Source organism: Montipora foliosa, chromosome 6, assembly GCF_036669935.1.
Source record: "Montipora foliosa isolate CH-2021 chromosome 6, ASM3666993v2, whole genome shotgun sequence".
Classification (NCBI taxonomy): domain Eukaryota; kingdom Metazoa; phylum Cnidaria; class Anthozoa; order Scleractinia; family Acroporidae; genus Montipora; species Montipora foliosa.
In genome coordinates, this window is record NC_090874.1 from 47,320,163 (window position 1) to 47,335,162 (window position 15,000).

General features: G+C 39.2%; 1 protein-coding gene and 2 long non-coding RNA genes across 3 annotated transcripts in view; 1 reads left to right on the forward strand and 2 right to left on the reverse strand.

Moving 5' to 3' along the window:
- LOC138007518 (uncharacterized) overlaps window positions 1-15,000 on the reverse strand; it is a 318,730-nt gene that overhangs the window by 96,994 nt on the left and 206,736 nt on the right. The window lies entirely within an intron of this gene.
- The window catches only part of LOC138007516 (protogenin-like), a 55,223-nt gene that overhangs the window by 4,774 nt on the left and 35,449 nt on the right, over window positions 1-15,000 (forward strand). Inside the window, exons 2-7 of the mRNA XM_068854484.1 lie at window positions 794-1,075; window positions 7,849-8,133; window positions 10,226-10,507; window positions 11,465-11,514; window positions 11,592-11,850; window positions 13,338-13,532. Coding sequence (XP_068710585.1) covers window positions 794-1,075; window positions 7,849-8,133; window positions 10,226-10,507; window positions 11,465-11,514; window positions 11,592-11,850; window positions 13,338-13,532 — 1,353 coding nt within the window. The remainder of the gene's footprint in view (window positions 1-793; window positions 1,076-7,848; window positions 8,134-10,225; window positions 10,508-11,464; window positions 11,515-11,591; window positions 11,851-13,337; window positions 13,533-15,000) is intronic.
- The window catches only part of LOC138007519 (uncharacterized), a 39,519-nt gene continuing 39,045 nt past the window's right edge, over window positions 14,527-15,000 (reverse strand). The window contains exon 4 of the long non-coding RNA XR_011124053.1: window positions 14,527-15,000. This exon is cut by the window's right edge and continues 39 nt beyond it. This is a non-coding gene — a long non-coding RNA (uncharacterized lncRNA).

Consider the following 15,000-nt stretch of genomic DNA (forward strand, 5'->3'; position numbering starts at 1 on the left):
AATATCTCTAGCCTTGTAAAAATTATCAGTTTATTATTAAATTCCAAGTGAATATTGTGGACATTTGCAGAAGTGGTATGAAGAAATTTCTTTTTGGGCTCAATCGTCGTGCAATGTTGTATATTTGAAAAAAGAAATGATGAATAGGAAATAAAGAAACTCTTGCATGAATTTACAAATAAAGAATTAAGTTTATTGCTAGAAACAGGGACATTTAGAGAAAATTTATGATTTTAGCATGTCTGTTAATGGAGACTTTAATCAAGAGGCAGCAGTCATGTCAACAAGCATGTGTATACAGGATTTTGAATGTGCAGTTAAATCCTGACAGAACATCAGTACTATTATATTTCTAGCTGTTTAAGTTAATAACAATTTCAGTTTTTGATGTTTGGGAGTCTGCTTTGACATCACAGAAGCAAAACTTATCAAACAAACTGTCTTTGCACTTACTGTATAAGCCATCCCTATTGCATCAACAGTTGCCTTATTAAATAGGTCCCCCTGCTAAAATTAAAGATGTCGGAGCTGGCTATATCAATCGTAGTCCTTGAAATCCCAACTGGAGTTTAACCTCCCTCCCTACCTCTCCAAATCAAAACCTTAATAGTGATGCTATTGGCAATGAGATACAGTATCCGGCTGACTTCATTGGCATGCTGATGTCTGATCTTGCCATAACAATGCAACAATTGAAGTGCATTTGAGTATGCATGTACAAAATGTGCTACATGAGTATCCTTTTCATCATCCAACATCATTTTCCTTTTATTTCCTTATTGAAATGATTTAGGTTCAGCCATAGGGAAAGCAAGTCCAGAGTTTCTTGGTATGCCTCGCAATGTTACAGTACTGAAAGGAGGTGCCACTGTGTTGGAGTGTGCTGCGACTGGCTATCCTATCCCAGTTATAACATGGAAGAAACTAACTGGAGATCCGCAGCTTTTTAACAGCAGTTATGGGGCTAACAACCTCAACTTTACCAACATACTTGAAAACGATGGAGGGAAGTACGAGTGTCAAGCAAGCTCTAATGGACAAACTATTTCCAGAATTGTGTGGCTTGTTGTCAAAGGTATGAGTCATCAAGATATTACAAGATTTATGAAGTTGTTTTTATTTGCTGCATCTCTTAGCAATACTTTACAGCACAGCCCACCAGACTTCATGGTGTGCTCTATTGCTTGATTCATTTGCCAAGATCAAGATACAATAATAATATTAATTTTTACTCATGTATAAGTCAAACTCGTGTACTGTATAAGTCGACCCCCAATGTCTGATTTTCTTCATTTCTGGCTAAAAAGCTGAAATTCAGATCGATAGAATGGTTCCTAAAAGTTGTCATATTTGTCAGAATTCTTTGGCAGTTGCAGTAGATGAAAAAAAACTAATGTAAATGAAGTTTATTAGCTCTGACTTGTAACATGACATGCATTGAGCAATGACATATTAAGTATTTCAGTTTGCTTGAGAAATTTTTCTTAGTAAAGTTTTTATGCGAAAATTAAATCTTCCTATTTTAAACGAACCTTCCTCTGAACATTGCCATAGAAAAAAGATTTGGTAGATGAAAAGAACACCAAAGAGTTTCGGAAAATGGCTTGATAAATCAAGGCTGTGCTCTAAGGAGAATTTCGGGGAGCCCTTCCGGCTCCTAAGCATTTCAGCTGGGGTGCCCAGCCCTCCAAGTTGGTCGCTGGAATTTAACTAATTATTTATTTATGATCTTCATCCATCTCTCTCTGAACAAAACATCATCATCATTTCTGTCGTCTTTGTCATCGTTGTCACCACCGACGTCTTTGGGCATATTTTCGCAATCTTTGCCATTATTAGAACAGCCGCAGAGGTCTGAGCATCCTGCACTGGCAGCGCTTGGTGGTGCTCCTTTCCTTGACACATCTGCACTTCGCGAGGTGAATGATGGCCTCAGGAGCAGGGGTTAGTGTTGTCATGACAGGAAGCCACGCCTTGTCCTCTTCTTTCCATTCCTACCTAAAGTCTTTCGGTGATGGCAAAGCTGGATTGGGGTCCCTGTCACTATTCCATACTAGTAACAAATAGTGGGCGTGAAGAATGGCCTGATGCAATGCCGCTAATTTGGGTGGAAGCCTTTCTGATTTGGCTTGCTTCTTTGTGAAGAGCCACCATCTTAACACCTTGACTGTGGAGATGTTTGTCTTGGGAAGAAAGACCTGGCAGACGAGCATTTCTACTGCCTTCTGGGACTCGCTGCTTGGTAGATTACTTGTCCCGAGCTGAGACAATGTGTGGATTACATCTGCTCTTGCTTCCGCTCTTGCTTCCGCTCTAGTCAAGGCATGGAAAGCAGATAGTGCTGCTGTCTTTGTAGGGCCAAGGGAACGAAAAACTGGCAGCAGCTTGATCTCGTGATGGTTCTGACCTTTGCCAGTCAACACCGTATTCTAACAGAGTTCTGGATATCGCCTCAAAGAAAAAATAAAGACATATGTGTCTGAGGATGTATCCTGATTTCCGTCGCTCTATTGACTGTAGCATCAAGGGCATGCAAGACGATCTTCGTGCCAGCTTCTTCCTGGTCACTATGACATATCATTCTTATTTCCCTTACATTTACAACCTTACGCTACCACCATCCGGGTTCCCTCTCGCTCTGCATGCTCGGCGGCTGTTTGCGCGAGCTATTCCGCCAGCTCGTTCTTTGTATTAGCATGGGAAAGCAGCTTTTTCATTGTGACCTTGGTGATATGCATGGAAGGCGATAAATTATGCAGTAATAAACTGGATGTTGGTTCCCCTGTCTCTTCCTGCGTGTAGATGGAGACGGGAGATCGTATCGATCAAAGATGAGGCGGATCTCATCACTGTCTCCATACTTCTCAAAAATGCGACGTGTGAGAATCTTTGAGTCCACTCGGGCTTGTCTAGGGATTGTACTTCAGCCATTGCATCCAAGACAGAGACTCTCATTCTTTCCCCCTGACTAGCAGTGTCTTGACTAGCAGTTCTGGTTCAGCTTCTTGGATCTCAATCTCAGGTCGGCTTTTGCTTATCATTATCATGCGTGCAAAACTCCACTATCTGGCTGGCACTTGAAACCTTGATCTTCTTCCCCATGGTTTTCCATGTCTGGAGCTTTCTTTTCTTCATCAGTGGCCAAAGAGTGATTTTTCCAGTCTGGATTCGATCTTTGACAAATGTCTCGAACAGTTTCTGACCAATCTCACTCTGTTCCAAAATACCTTCCTTTACTTTGCTTGGCATTACAACCTTTGTCGCAAGATTAAAGAGATCGTTGCTCTGCTCGATAAAGGGATTCATGAAATTCTCCACTGTCGTTACCAACTGTTGTCTGTTCTTCTCCTCACGAGAAATCACAGAAGCTGACAAGGTATGATGATGGGTGCCTTCCTTTGCCAGAGTTTGCGTGTTCGGTTAGATGGGCAAGGACCAATGATATAAAATTTTGTGTGGGCATTTGGATTCAGGGTGATACCAACTAGCCCTCCTGAAACTTTCATTGAGTGATTTATTTGCTCTAGGGCATGGTCCGCACCCAAAGGACAGAATGGCACATGTGGGTTCTTGTTGAGGTCCCAATTACCTTTGCAGAACTCTTCATATATCTCAGGCTGTTCATTGCGATTTTATCATGTCTTTCATGCCAGAAAATCACTTGACAAGACAAACAGCTTTTTTTACACATATTTTTCCATAACGATCTCCTGAAGACCTGGTAATCTTTCATGCAAATAAGGGCAAATATACTAATTCAAGAACCGGAAATGGTGTTTATCTAGGATGGGCTAGGATGGGTTTTTGTAAGCTCTAATGCGAGAAAATTTATGCTAAAAACAGGAAAAATGTGTGATATTCTTAAATTACTTCGCTTAATAAGAATGTTTTTTTTTACCCTTGCAACAATGGATGCATTTCGTTAAGAGTTTTCTCGATTTTGCAGGCATTATCGACATTAGAGTAACCACTTGGGGCCTCGTTTTCATGTCACAGTGACCATGTAACAGCAAAAAAATAGATTAGATTGTATCTTATTGCATACTTAAAACATTCTACTAATTTCCGGAGACTTGAGCCTTGTGCATAGAAGATATGATACGGTTTTATCCATAGCCTCGTTTCTATGCTGGCGGTTCGACTTCGTTTTTAAAACACTCCTTAACCCTTTAAGCCCCGAGGGGTTCCCCATTGACGAGTAAAATCGTCTGGCGTTAGACAGAGTAAAATCTATAAGTGCCATTTGGCACTATCGGGGCTGAAAGGGTTAAAAGTCCTCCGTGCAGGTTGCAAAGGTGGCAACATCACTTTTCTTGTCATTTTAGGTTCCCTGAACACAAGTAGCCTAGTGGCTAGCTTTCTTCACGAATTGCACATGGAACCTGATTTTTTAACATATGCTCCCGGACTATATAAGTCGAGGCAATTTTTTGGGCCGATTTTTAGGTTATTAACCCATTGACTCCTGGGGGTTCCCCATTGACGAGTAAAATAGTCTGGCGTTAGACTAACCTGTGATCAGGCCCATTTTTAGCTTCGCCCATATTATGTTCTCTTATATCGTCGCTCGCTAAAATTGGGCCTGACCAAAAGTCTCTCAAGAATTCCGGACGGTCGGCCAAAATTTGGCCGACCAAACTCGTGATCTGATTGGCTGTTGAAACGCCGGAAGTGAAAATGCCATCGTGATTGCGCGGAGCTCTCGCGAAGTCCTCGAGACTAATCCGCCATAAGTGTACGGAAAAATTTGCTCCCTTTTGTTCTTACAATGCCGTGGACGGTGCAACTTGATTTTACTTGTATAAATGGAGATATGCCATCTGAAACATCTCATAACTTGTCCAGAATCGGGTTTGAATCTCTGGAACGAGTGAAATTAGCGATTCCGCAGTCGAACTCTGTGGCCATGGGGTTGAAAGTACTTTGGCACAAACTTCCCTGATGTTTTGAAAGCTAAATAGCTGGTTCTTTCAAATGGCAATGAAAGCCGATGCTTATTGGTTTCCTGGATGAGACAAGGGACATAGATATCAACAGGAGGAGATGCCAATAAAATCGCAAGTTACACGAATGCATGTTTTGAATATCTGTGTATCAAACGGCTTTATTTATTTACTGTACATGACACGGTTTGTTTGCACACTTCATAATATTTCCAGTTGATTTAACCTATAAAAACTCGCACTCCAGAAACTTGAATTTGCATGTTTCCAGAAAGATCAATTGTACAACAATAAAAGAAAGTTTGCGAATTCATCTTACTGTTCGTACGCCATCAAAAAAATAAAAATAACAACCAAACTTATCATGATTTTACTGCGCGCAATTCTAGAAATACACTGCAACTGAACATATTACCCGAAAAAATCACCAAAGAAACCTTCATGGGCAAACACGTTAAAGGAATAATGTATTTCTCTTTTTTTTTCTGTAAAAATCTATTGCCAAACCGTCCAACGACAAAATCCTAGGTTATCTCAGTTACAAATTAAGATGTCAAGCTTAAAAGATAGCATATTCAGTGAAGTTCGGAGGGAGAATTACACCGGCCTTTGCCGCAATATAGTCGTCGAAAACATGCCCCATGCTTTAAATGTGTTTTTCTCAAATTAAAGCAAACGGTAACTTTCGAATTAGTTTATAATATTCCTCCCACAGTAATTACCGTATTTACCCGTGTATAAGTCGATCCCATGTATAAGTCGACCCCCCATTTTTGATGGCAAAAAAAGAAATTTCTTAATTTCTTTGCTAAATGTTCATGGGATACTAATCTTGCATTCTTCGATTTCTGGAACTGTGGATTCACAAAAAATTAAGGGCCTTAAGCGCTTAACAGTTTTGTGGTTCAGTGGTTGTTGTATGTGCGGGCATTTTGTCCTTGAATTTCGAAAAAGTTCTCAGAAAATTGAACATGTAAACCTCAAACTAACCTGTTTCGTTGTTCAAGGATAAAGGGCTTTAGAGGATAAGCACAACATCACAGAAGCAGGAGTCAATCTTTGAAAATAACTTAAAAAACGATGCGAAATGTGCAAGGTTTAATGGTGCTTGACTTATAATTTCTCACATGGCAAATGAAACAAAACTCATAAACCAAACAATACAAAGTTTGCAAAAGCATTTAAATCATCCAGGTTTGTATAAAGAATAAAAAACAATCATTACCAACCAGCATTTTCAGGCAACACGAGTGACGATCATGCTTTCACGCAAACACGAGGAATTGTGCCAGGTTACTAAGCCGTTGAAGGATCGCGTTTTATTTGAAGAAACAACAATGTTTTTTAGAGCTTTCCGCCTTTGGAAAACGAAAATTTCCAGTGTCTATTTCATATTTGTGCTTGTGAGTATCTTCAACATTTAAAGTAAAACAAATCCTTTTTCATTTCAACTGGAATTGCTTTTACATTCATTTTGAAGTCTTTCGTCCACTGCGTTCGTTATGCCCAAAGACCACATTATGATGTTAATTTTGAATAAATTATTTAGCTGGAACTTGGCTCGAAATCTTTGACCCATGTATAAGTCGAGGGCGATTTTTGGAGCTTCTTTTGAGGCCATAGAAGGTCGACTTATACACGGGTAAATACGGTAACTCTGGTCAAAACAAAATAGCGTGAATCTGCCGTCCACGCGTGTATTGGTGCAATGAAAGTAAATTTGATTGGCCGATGAAGGACATGTCAATCAATCAAAAAAAGTGGGCGGAAGGAATATCAAAGAGGAATTTGGTCAGGCTCTATTTTTCGTTTCGCCAACTCCACATTACGTAGCACGCGAAACTAAAATAGAGCCTGATCGCAGGTTAGCGTTAGACAGGGTAAAATACTAAGTATGACTGGTTTAGGTTGGTTTAGGGGTGAATGGGTTAAAGGTCAACTTATACGTATTTGATACACATGCATGTACAATGTGTCTTTCTTTATATGCTAATGAGAGACGCGCCTCTAAAACAATGGATTCTGTGTATAATACGCATCTCAATTTTCGGAGCCATTTAGCAGGAAAAAAGTGCGTATTATACACGGGTAAATACGGTATTGACTCCCGGGGATTCCCCATTGACGAGTAAAATCCTCTGGCCTTAGACAGAGTAAAATACAAAGTCTGGCTGGTTTAGGCCGGGTTTGGGTGTTAAAGGGTTAAATTAGCTCAGCTTGACATGGTTCCCAGTTTTGTGCGAGAATCGAGCTTAACAAGTTTTGGGCATACAATGTAACTACAACAAGTTGCAAAAATAGTGGAGACACTTTGCCTTCTTTATGCGTTAGTAGCTTCTCCCATCTCTCCCACACTGCGATCCCCTTCCCCCCCTTATCAATGTTGCTACAACAAGTTGCAAAATTGTCGAGACACTTTCATTAAAAAACACCTTTTCTAGCTTCCAATGCCCGCCGTATCTGGAATTTAAACCTTTCCCACTTCCTCTCCCCTCTCCCCCTTTCAATGTTGACTGCTTAAGTTCCCAACATTTTTTTGTCTTGCTAGCAACTCTAAGGGGGGTGGGGGGAGGGGGTCTGCAGTGTGAGAGAGAATAGGGAAATGAATAATGCCCCAAGAAGGTGAAGTGTCTCCACTATTTTTGCAACTTGTTGAAGCAATACCAAATCATGTGGAAAACTTAAATGGTCAACATTGAAAGAGGGGGAGGGAGGGGGGAGGTGGGAAATGATTAAATTCTAGATTGGGTGGGAATGGAAAGGTAGAAAAGGTATTTTTTAATGGGAGTGTCTCACCATTTTTGCAACTTGTTGTAGCTCAGATACAGTGTTATAGGTGTGCTTGAGACAAAACTTTTTCAGGTTTTTTTTCTTAGTCATCTTTGCATTTTGTCATTGGTTTTAGCACCACCTCAGTTTACAGAGAAACCCCCCAAATTGAAGGTGATAACAGATGGACCAACCATACTCATTTGTCAAGTGACAGGGACACCTATGCCGTTATTGTTTTGGCTAAAAAATGGTAGCAAGTTGACGTCAAATGGAAAAACTAGAATTACACATTACAGAGGAGGAACAGTCTTAAAAATATCCGGTGCAAGCTCCCAAGATGGTGGAATATACCAGTGCTTTGCAGAAAATGAACATGGCAACATTCAAACCCCATCTAGTATTGTAGTTCATCAGTCGGGTAGGTGTTTCCATCTGTTTATTATTGTTAACTATAAAGTTCTAATGATATTGAAGGATAATGTGTGTAATATTAAGCTTTCAATAATCTAGTTTGTAATCCATCAAATATTTTTCTCTGGCATGCAATTGGTCCCCAACCAAAACTGGCAAATATCCAATGTTATAACCCACCCATTAATTTTCAGGCGATTTTATTGGCTAATTTATGTCACATGGTGCAAACTCACAGGACAGTTACCACACAATAACCCCCATTTGTGTTGATATTTGCCCTGCGAAATGCTGTAGCGATCATTTTCATTGAAAAGAAACAAAACCAGTGGAAAAAAGGCAACAGAAGAATTTTCATTTTACATAGAAGAAAAAGAAACTCATTTTCTGGAGTCTAGTGACATTGACATCAAAAAGCTGGTCGCAAATGCTGTTCCAGAAAGTACAAGAAAGGCAACAAAATGTGCTGTCAATGTGTTTCAAGGTGAAGAAAGTTACGAACTTGTAGACTTACCGGGTTAGAGATTTCATCCCACAATCTATGTGAACTTAAACTGAGTTATTTTATAGAATGGAGAAATACATTGTGTTTATTAACTATGAAATAAACCAGTATTAATAAATAAATCAGTATCAGGGGTGCAGGGATGGTGCAGTGGTGAGAGCACTCGCCTCCCACCAATGTGGCCTGGGTTTGATTCTCAGACTTAGCATCATATGTGGGTTGAGTTTGTTGGTTCTCTACTCTGCACCGAGAGGCTTTTCTCTGGGTACTCCAGTTTTCCCTTCTCCTCAAAGGCCAAATTTTTATTTGATTTGCATTGATTTGTTAATTTCAATTTACAGTGTCCCCAATGAGTGCTTCATTGTTAGAAGATTAGACACTTACATGTACATGTAAATAAAATTCCTTTTAATTTCCTTTCCTTTCCTTACCAACCATTTGAAGGAGAGAAAAAATTCCAGCCACACTTGAAAACACTGTCATCCATAACAGTGTTCCAGACTTTGCACATTCTGTCTTTTGTGGTCCATTTGACTTTAAAAATATGCTCAGAAAATTGTCCTTGGACATTATCTTTCCTAGAAGTTCACAGTTTTCCTTGATCTTCACTCCTGGAAAACTGTTCGCTTCTGGGAATAGATAACGTTGACACACAAATATCTGAGCATATTTTTGTGCCAAATGGAGGCAATTGTTTATATATTAATATACTTTTGTGTTAAAACCTATCGATCAATTTAGAGCATGGTAATCTTAAATGCTATTTAGGTAGATACACAATTTTTAGTGGATGAACCCGGTTTTCAATAAGAGCCAGCGGCCAGCAAAATTTGTCGGGCTATTGTATGTGAACTTGCCCCCTACTTTTCCTTGGAAATTTATACCCAAATTTTACTAATAACATTTAGAATCATTTGCACAGAACATGAGCCTTGGATCGGGAAAGTGTTTTTCATGAAAAACAAAAGAGAGGCATGAGCCTGAGCCTCGGTAGCCATTTCGATTTCCCTGTCCATGTCAAAGGCGGTTATTGAGCATCAAGCACATACATTTTTGAGGCAGCAGTCCGGTACTTATGTTGTAAGCTGCCTGATTTGCTAACTACATTGGAAATGTGACAGACAACAGATGAAATGCATTGCACGCAGCTGTACAGAATGCAAAGGAGCTTTAAGGGGGTTACGTCACGCTGTTTTTAATTAGCATCTTTTGAAAACCCAAAATATGTCTTGTCATCAACTGAATTTCAAAAATTTAGAGTATTCATTTACTCTGAATAAAAGAGCCAAAATTCAATGACATTAGCATTGTGTTCAAATACCCTGATTTGTGATGTAGGAAATGCATTCTAAAAATTTTCCAGAGGGAGGATGCCCTTGCTTGCTTGCTTACTTGCATGTCTTCAACCCTTCGTTCTCCACCTACTCAACTGTGGCCTACTAAAATTCTAGTATTTCCAAAAAAAGCAAAGACATCAAAATAAGGCTTCTTTCTACTGCCCCATAACCCCAAAGAAACACAATTTTGACAACAAAGACTGCTAGATATGATGCCAATATTACAATGATTAATCTCATTTTATTAAAACTTGCAGAAAATCAGCCTGGACCTCCAACAAATTTGGTGGCTCTTCCACATTCTTCATCATCCATTATCTTGAGTTGGAGTGCTCCTCAAGGAAACCTTGAGATTACTGCATATTCAGTGCATTATAAAAAAAGTGGTGACGAGGAACGGCAAATTGTTGTTGGAAATGTTAATCACCACATAATCAAAGAACTGCATGGGTTCACAAATTACACATTATATGTTAGGGCAGTTACAACTGTCATAGGAAGAAAATCAAGATCAGTTGTTCAAAGAACACTTGAAGGCAGTAAGTCATTTATTTGCCTACCCCTTTTTACCACTTACTGTACATGTACATGTACTAAATTGACTGAGAGCCTTTCCCTGATGGGTTGTGTAAACTGCAGGGGTTTGGTTTGTTTCAGTTATAGTAAAACAATGACCTGTGACCTGCACTTTACACTTTCCATTTCCCTGATATCTTTTAGCCTATTTTGAGTGTATTCAGGGTTTGTACATGCCTTGAAAACCCTTGAATTTTGAGAGTACATTTTCAAGGCCTTGAAAGTCCTTCAAAATCTCTGCTCTTCTTTCTTGGTCCTTGAAAGTCCTTGTATTTTATCTGACCCGCATTTTTGACCTTTGAAAACTTCAGTAGAAATAATCGGGTAATCTAGTCATGTCATGCAAACGCGACGAGCTGTTGGGTCGAGAATGGTTACAAGTGCCTTTGCATTATTTTTGCGCATGTACGTTGTGGAAAATGAGCAAGAATTGTACTGTCAGACTATTTCCATGGGTAAATTCTTTGACATAAAAAAGAGGTCCTTGAAATTTCCAATTTTGGCCCTTGAAAGTCCTTGAAAAGTGCTTGAATGTTTGGTCTGAAAAAGTGTACGAACCCTGTGTATTAAAGGACCATTCTGTCAGAAGGCAAACACACTTGACAAATGAGTTTTTGCAGCACATTTTCTTTAAAACAGGAATTTTAAGATTTTATTGTACTTGTATGTAAACTACTACTGTGCAGATGACACTGTGTTTGGTTCATGAGCTCTGTCATTATTCTATTTGAGGACAAAACCTGGTGTACCACTCCATGCAGTACCCCTATGGAGTACCCCTAAAAATAGTTCAGAAATTAGAAAAAAAGTCATTTTTCAAAGTCGAATGTCCTTTAACTTTAGGTGTATTTGTAGCAACCTAACAACAAATATCAATGTTTTTGTGTCAGTTTACTTTCTTTTATTTTTTTCCTACTTAGAACCATCAAGAGCTCCTAAGAATGTGAGCATCACCAGTATTACGTCAGATGTAAGTAATTTCCTAAAAAGTCTGTTCAGATCAGAACATGAAAAAAAACGTAACTTTAAACATATTTCCCTCACCAGAGTCTTGATTTAGAGTGGCAACCACTGCAAAAAATTTACCAAAATGGAATTATAACCAAGTATGTCATTGAGTGGGAAGAGCATGGTAAAGAAGGATCGCTCAGCAGCTTAGAAGTACCAGGTCATATTCTCCATAAAACGATTAATGGGTTATCCAAGGGAAAAACATACAGTGTCAAAGTATCTGCAGCAACTGTAATTGGCAGGGGAATATGGAGCTCACCAGTGATTGTAACAGTCCTCCCTCATTCAGACAATGGTAAGAAGTACTTGTATTACAAGGCTTGAAATTGCGACTAATACAGTTTCATTTATGATTGAGGAGCAACCATACCTCAGGAGGTAGTGTGGCCCAGTGGTTAGAGCGCTTGCCTTGAGATCCGGAGATCCTGGGTTCAAGACCCACTCTGACCACTCGTTGAATTTGATCCTGGTAGTTCCTGGTTCAACTTCCTAGCTGCACTTGTAAATAGCCAACTGGTTTGCCTCCAGCCAGTTGGGATTCTCAACAGTTGTTGTTATTCTGTTCTGTCGTTTCGTTGTGTTTCATTGGCCCTGAAAAGCCCCTATAGGGAGCGGTCAATTAAGTATGTATTGTATTGTATTGTATTGTATTGTACCTCAGTCAGTTAGTGCGCAGCCTTCTGAACTGGAGGTCCAGTTCAATCTCCATCACATACCATCCATGTCTGTTTTGACATTCCTCTGATCTGTGTATATAGCTTTAGCCTCCAATACCCATAAAATGGAGCAGTGATGGAGGAAGGGGGTTTGGGTAAAAGGTGCACACCAATGCCCACAAGTTTATCAGTAGCTATAATAGTTCACTGGCATGTGTTATCCTTGGAAAATAAGGCTTTTTACCTTTATTGAATTTTTTCCCTTTGTGACTAAAAATATTAATATCTGGAAGAGTCGCTAATTTGCGACTAGTTTTCACCTTTGCTCATTCGAAATAAAAGAGTTACATATAGCAGTTGCCACTTTGTCTTTACCTTTGCTAAAATAAATAAAGAAATGGAAAAATTATTTTGTTACTGGCTGTGAATTTTCACTCAATCTGAAGATATGGGCACAATTTTTTGCTGCAATGTTACATGCACAACACCATTCTCTTGATTATTCAGCATTTGCAGCGGTTTCTAAGTAAGTACAATTATTTTGGCTCATTCTTGAGATATTTTTCTCAGTTTATTCTGAACTTTGACGTATTGTATCTAAAAAATCGCTGCCCACTTGGTGACCAATTTCCTCCAGATCTTATTCATGCATGCAAAGAGAAGCTTCTGTTTGAAATTTCCTGGGTGAACAGCAATTTTTACATTGTATTTTGTATGTGAAATGCGTGAAAACCTCTGCTCAAGTAAATTACAATTTCCACTTCACAGAAAAAAATGCAAACAAAATGCAAATAATCATCTATTTTGTGGAGCTGGAAATTTACTTTTCATTCAACAAGAATAGTTATTATGGGTACAGATAATTAATGTCTTATCGATTTAAGCTGTCAACACGTGCACCAGGAGCTGGTGTACTGCAACTTGACAACATCGCTTGTGTTAGCAGGCAATGTGGCCATGCATGCGCAGCGACTTCCTGGCAGCCCTCATGTATTTTTTCCTCACATTTTTTCATTCAACAAGACTAACCTCAAGTGAGGTACAGGCTTTGATATTGAAAATATAGTCAATTGATACAGATTTCCTTTATGCTAATTTGAAATGGTTGTAATTTTTCTCTAAACAGTCATCGGTGCTCCAACCTTGTGGATAGGAGAGAAAAACTCCACTGCTTTTAATGTGAGGTGGCTTCCACCCAAATATGGCCAGGAATCATTGAAAGAATACCATTTGTTCTATGTCCAGCTTCAGAACAGTGAAACTGAGAAAGGCCCAATCATCATTGGAAATGATCACGGAGGCTATTTACTGACAGGATTACGTGAGTAATGCACCCTAATAATTGCTCCAGATCAGGCGCGTAGCGTCCTATACGCAAATATGCATGTGCGTACTTGAAGTGACCAGAAAATTTTGAAATTTTAAGCAATTGTTTCTATTTTTAACATTTTACTTGTACGCAACCAAGATTAATTTCGTCATGAAAACACCACTTTGATTAAATTCTAAAAACTAAAACAAAAGCTATATCATGTTCTCACTTAGTTTTGCATTGACTTTTTTTACACTAAACAATGCAGTGTTGTTTGGTCAGCGTGCAACAAAAAGGCGAAGTTGCAAAGGAGCGACTTTCCGAGAACGTTGACAATTCCAGTCACGCTAGCACAACCAAAACAATGTTTTGTTTGCGCCAAGTTTGCTCAAAATAAGGGCAAGACGCTTTGTTCTTTGCTTGTATTAACACAACTATTTCGAACAAGAAATAAAGAACGCAGTATTTTTCGCTTAGTTTACTTAGGTTTCTAGATCATATGTACTTTTGCGTACTTGAAAAAATGACCAGCCTACGCGCCTGCAGATGAGAGACAGTCCCGGGTAATAGACCTACAGATACCACTGGCACAATTTCAAATGACATCTAAGCAGGGATCCACAGGAGATAATCCTTTCCATCCCCCTGGCTATTAAATTTGTTTAGAGTGCTGGTCTGAAAAATAAAATTCTGACTTAACTGAAACCAAGATTCAGAGAGACTTTTGGAGTTTTAATGTTGAAAAAGAGAATTAACCCTTTAAGCCCCGAGGGGTTCCCCATTGACGAGTAAAATCGTCTGGCGTTAGACAGAGTAAAATCTATAAGTGCCATTTGGCACTATCGGGGCTGAAAGGGTTAAACGGGGACATAGTTTTTTCACGCTGTTAGCTTAACCCTTTAAGCCCCGAGGGGTTCCCCATTGACGAGTAAAATCGTCTGGCGTTAGACAGAGTAAAATCTATAAGTGCCATTTGGCACTATCGGGGCTGAAAGGGTTAAGCTTACATGTACAAGTTTCTTTTCTCTGGTGGGTATCCTACTTGTGTGTGGCCAGGAAAAGAGATTCAGACAAGCTTCATTTATGGGAACATCATTTCATTCTCATTTTGAATTAACAAATTCGAATCTCCATAAATCCTTCCTATTGATCGGCCCTTACAACGTTTCATGGCAATTACAGGAAGATGTGTATTTCATTGAGGTCTTGTCAGTTGAAAAATTAATGTTAGTGCCATCATTACACCTGTATTTGTCTGCCTTTTTGCAGTAAACAGCAACCTTTTTTGTTCATGTCTTGTTGTGCCCTGGATCACTTCAGGGTTACAGCTGTAGCAAGAAGAAAACCCCCAGGAACTTGGTTGCATTTAACAGATCACTGCACCCCATACTCTTGTTGTGTTCTAGTAACAGCATTGAGCAGTGCTTTGAATTTTAAATTTTGTTGACCTCCACATTGCTTCACATCTTTAAAATAA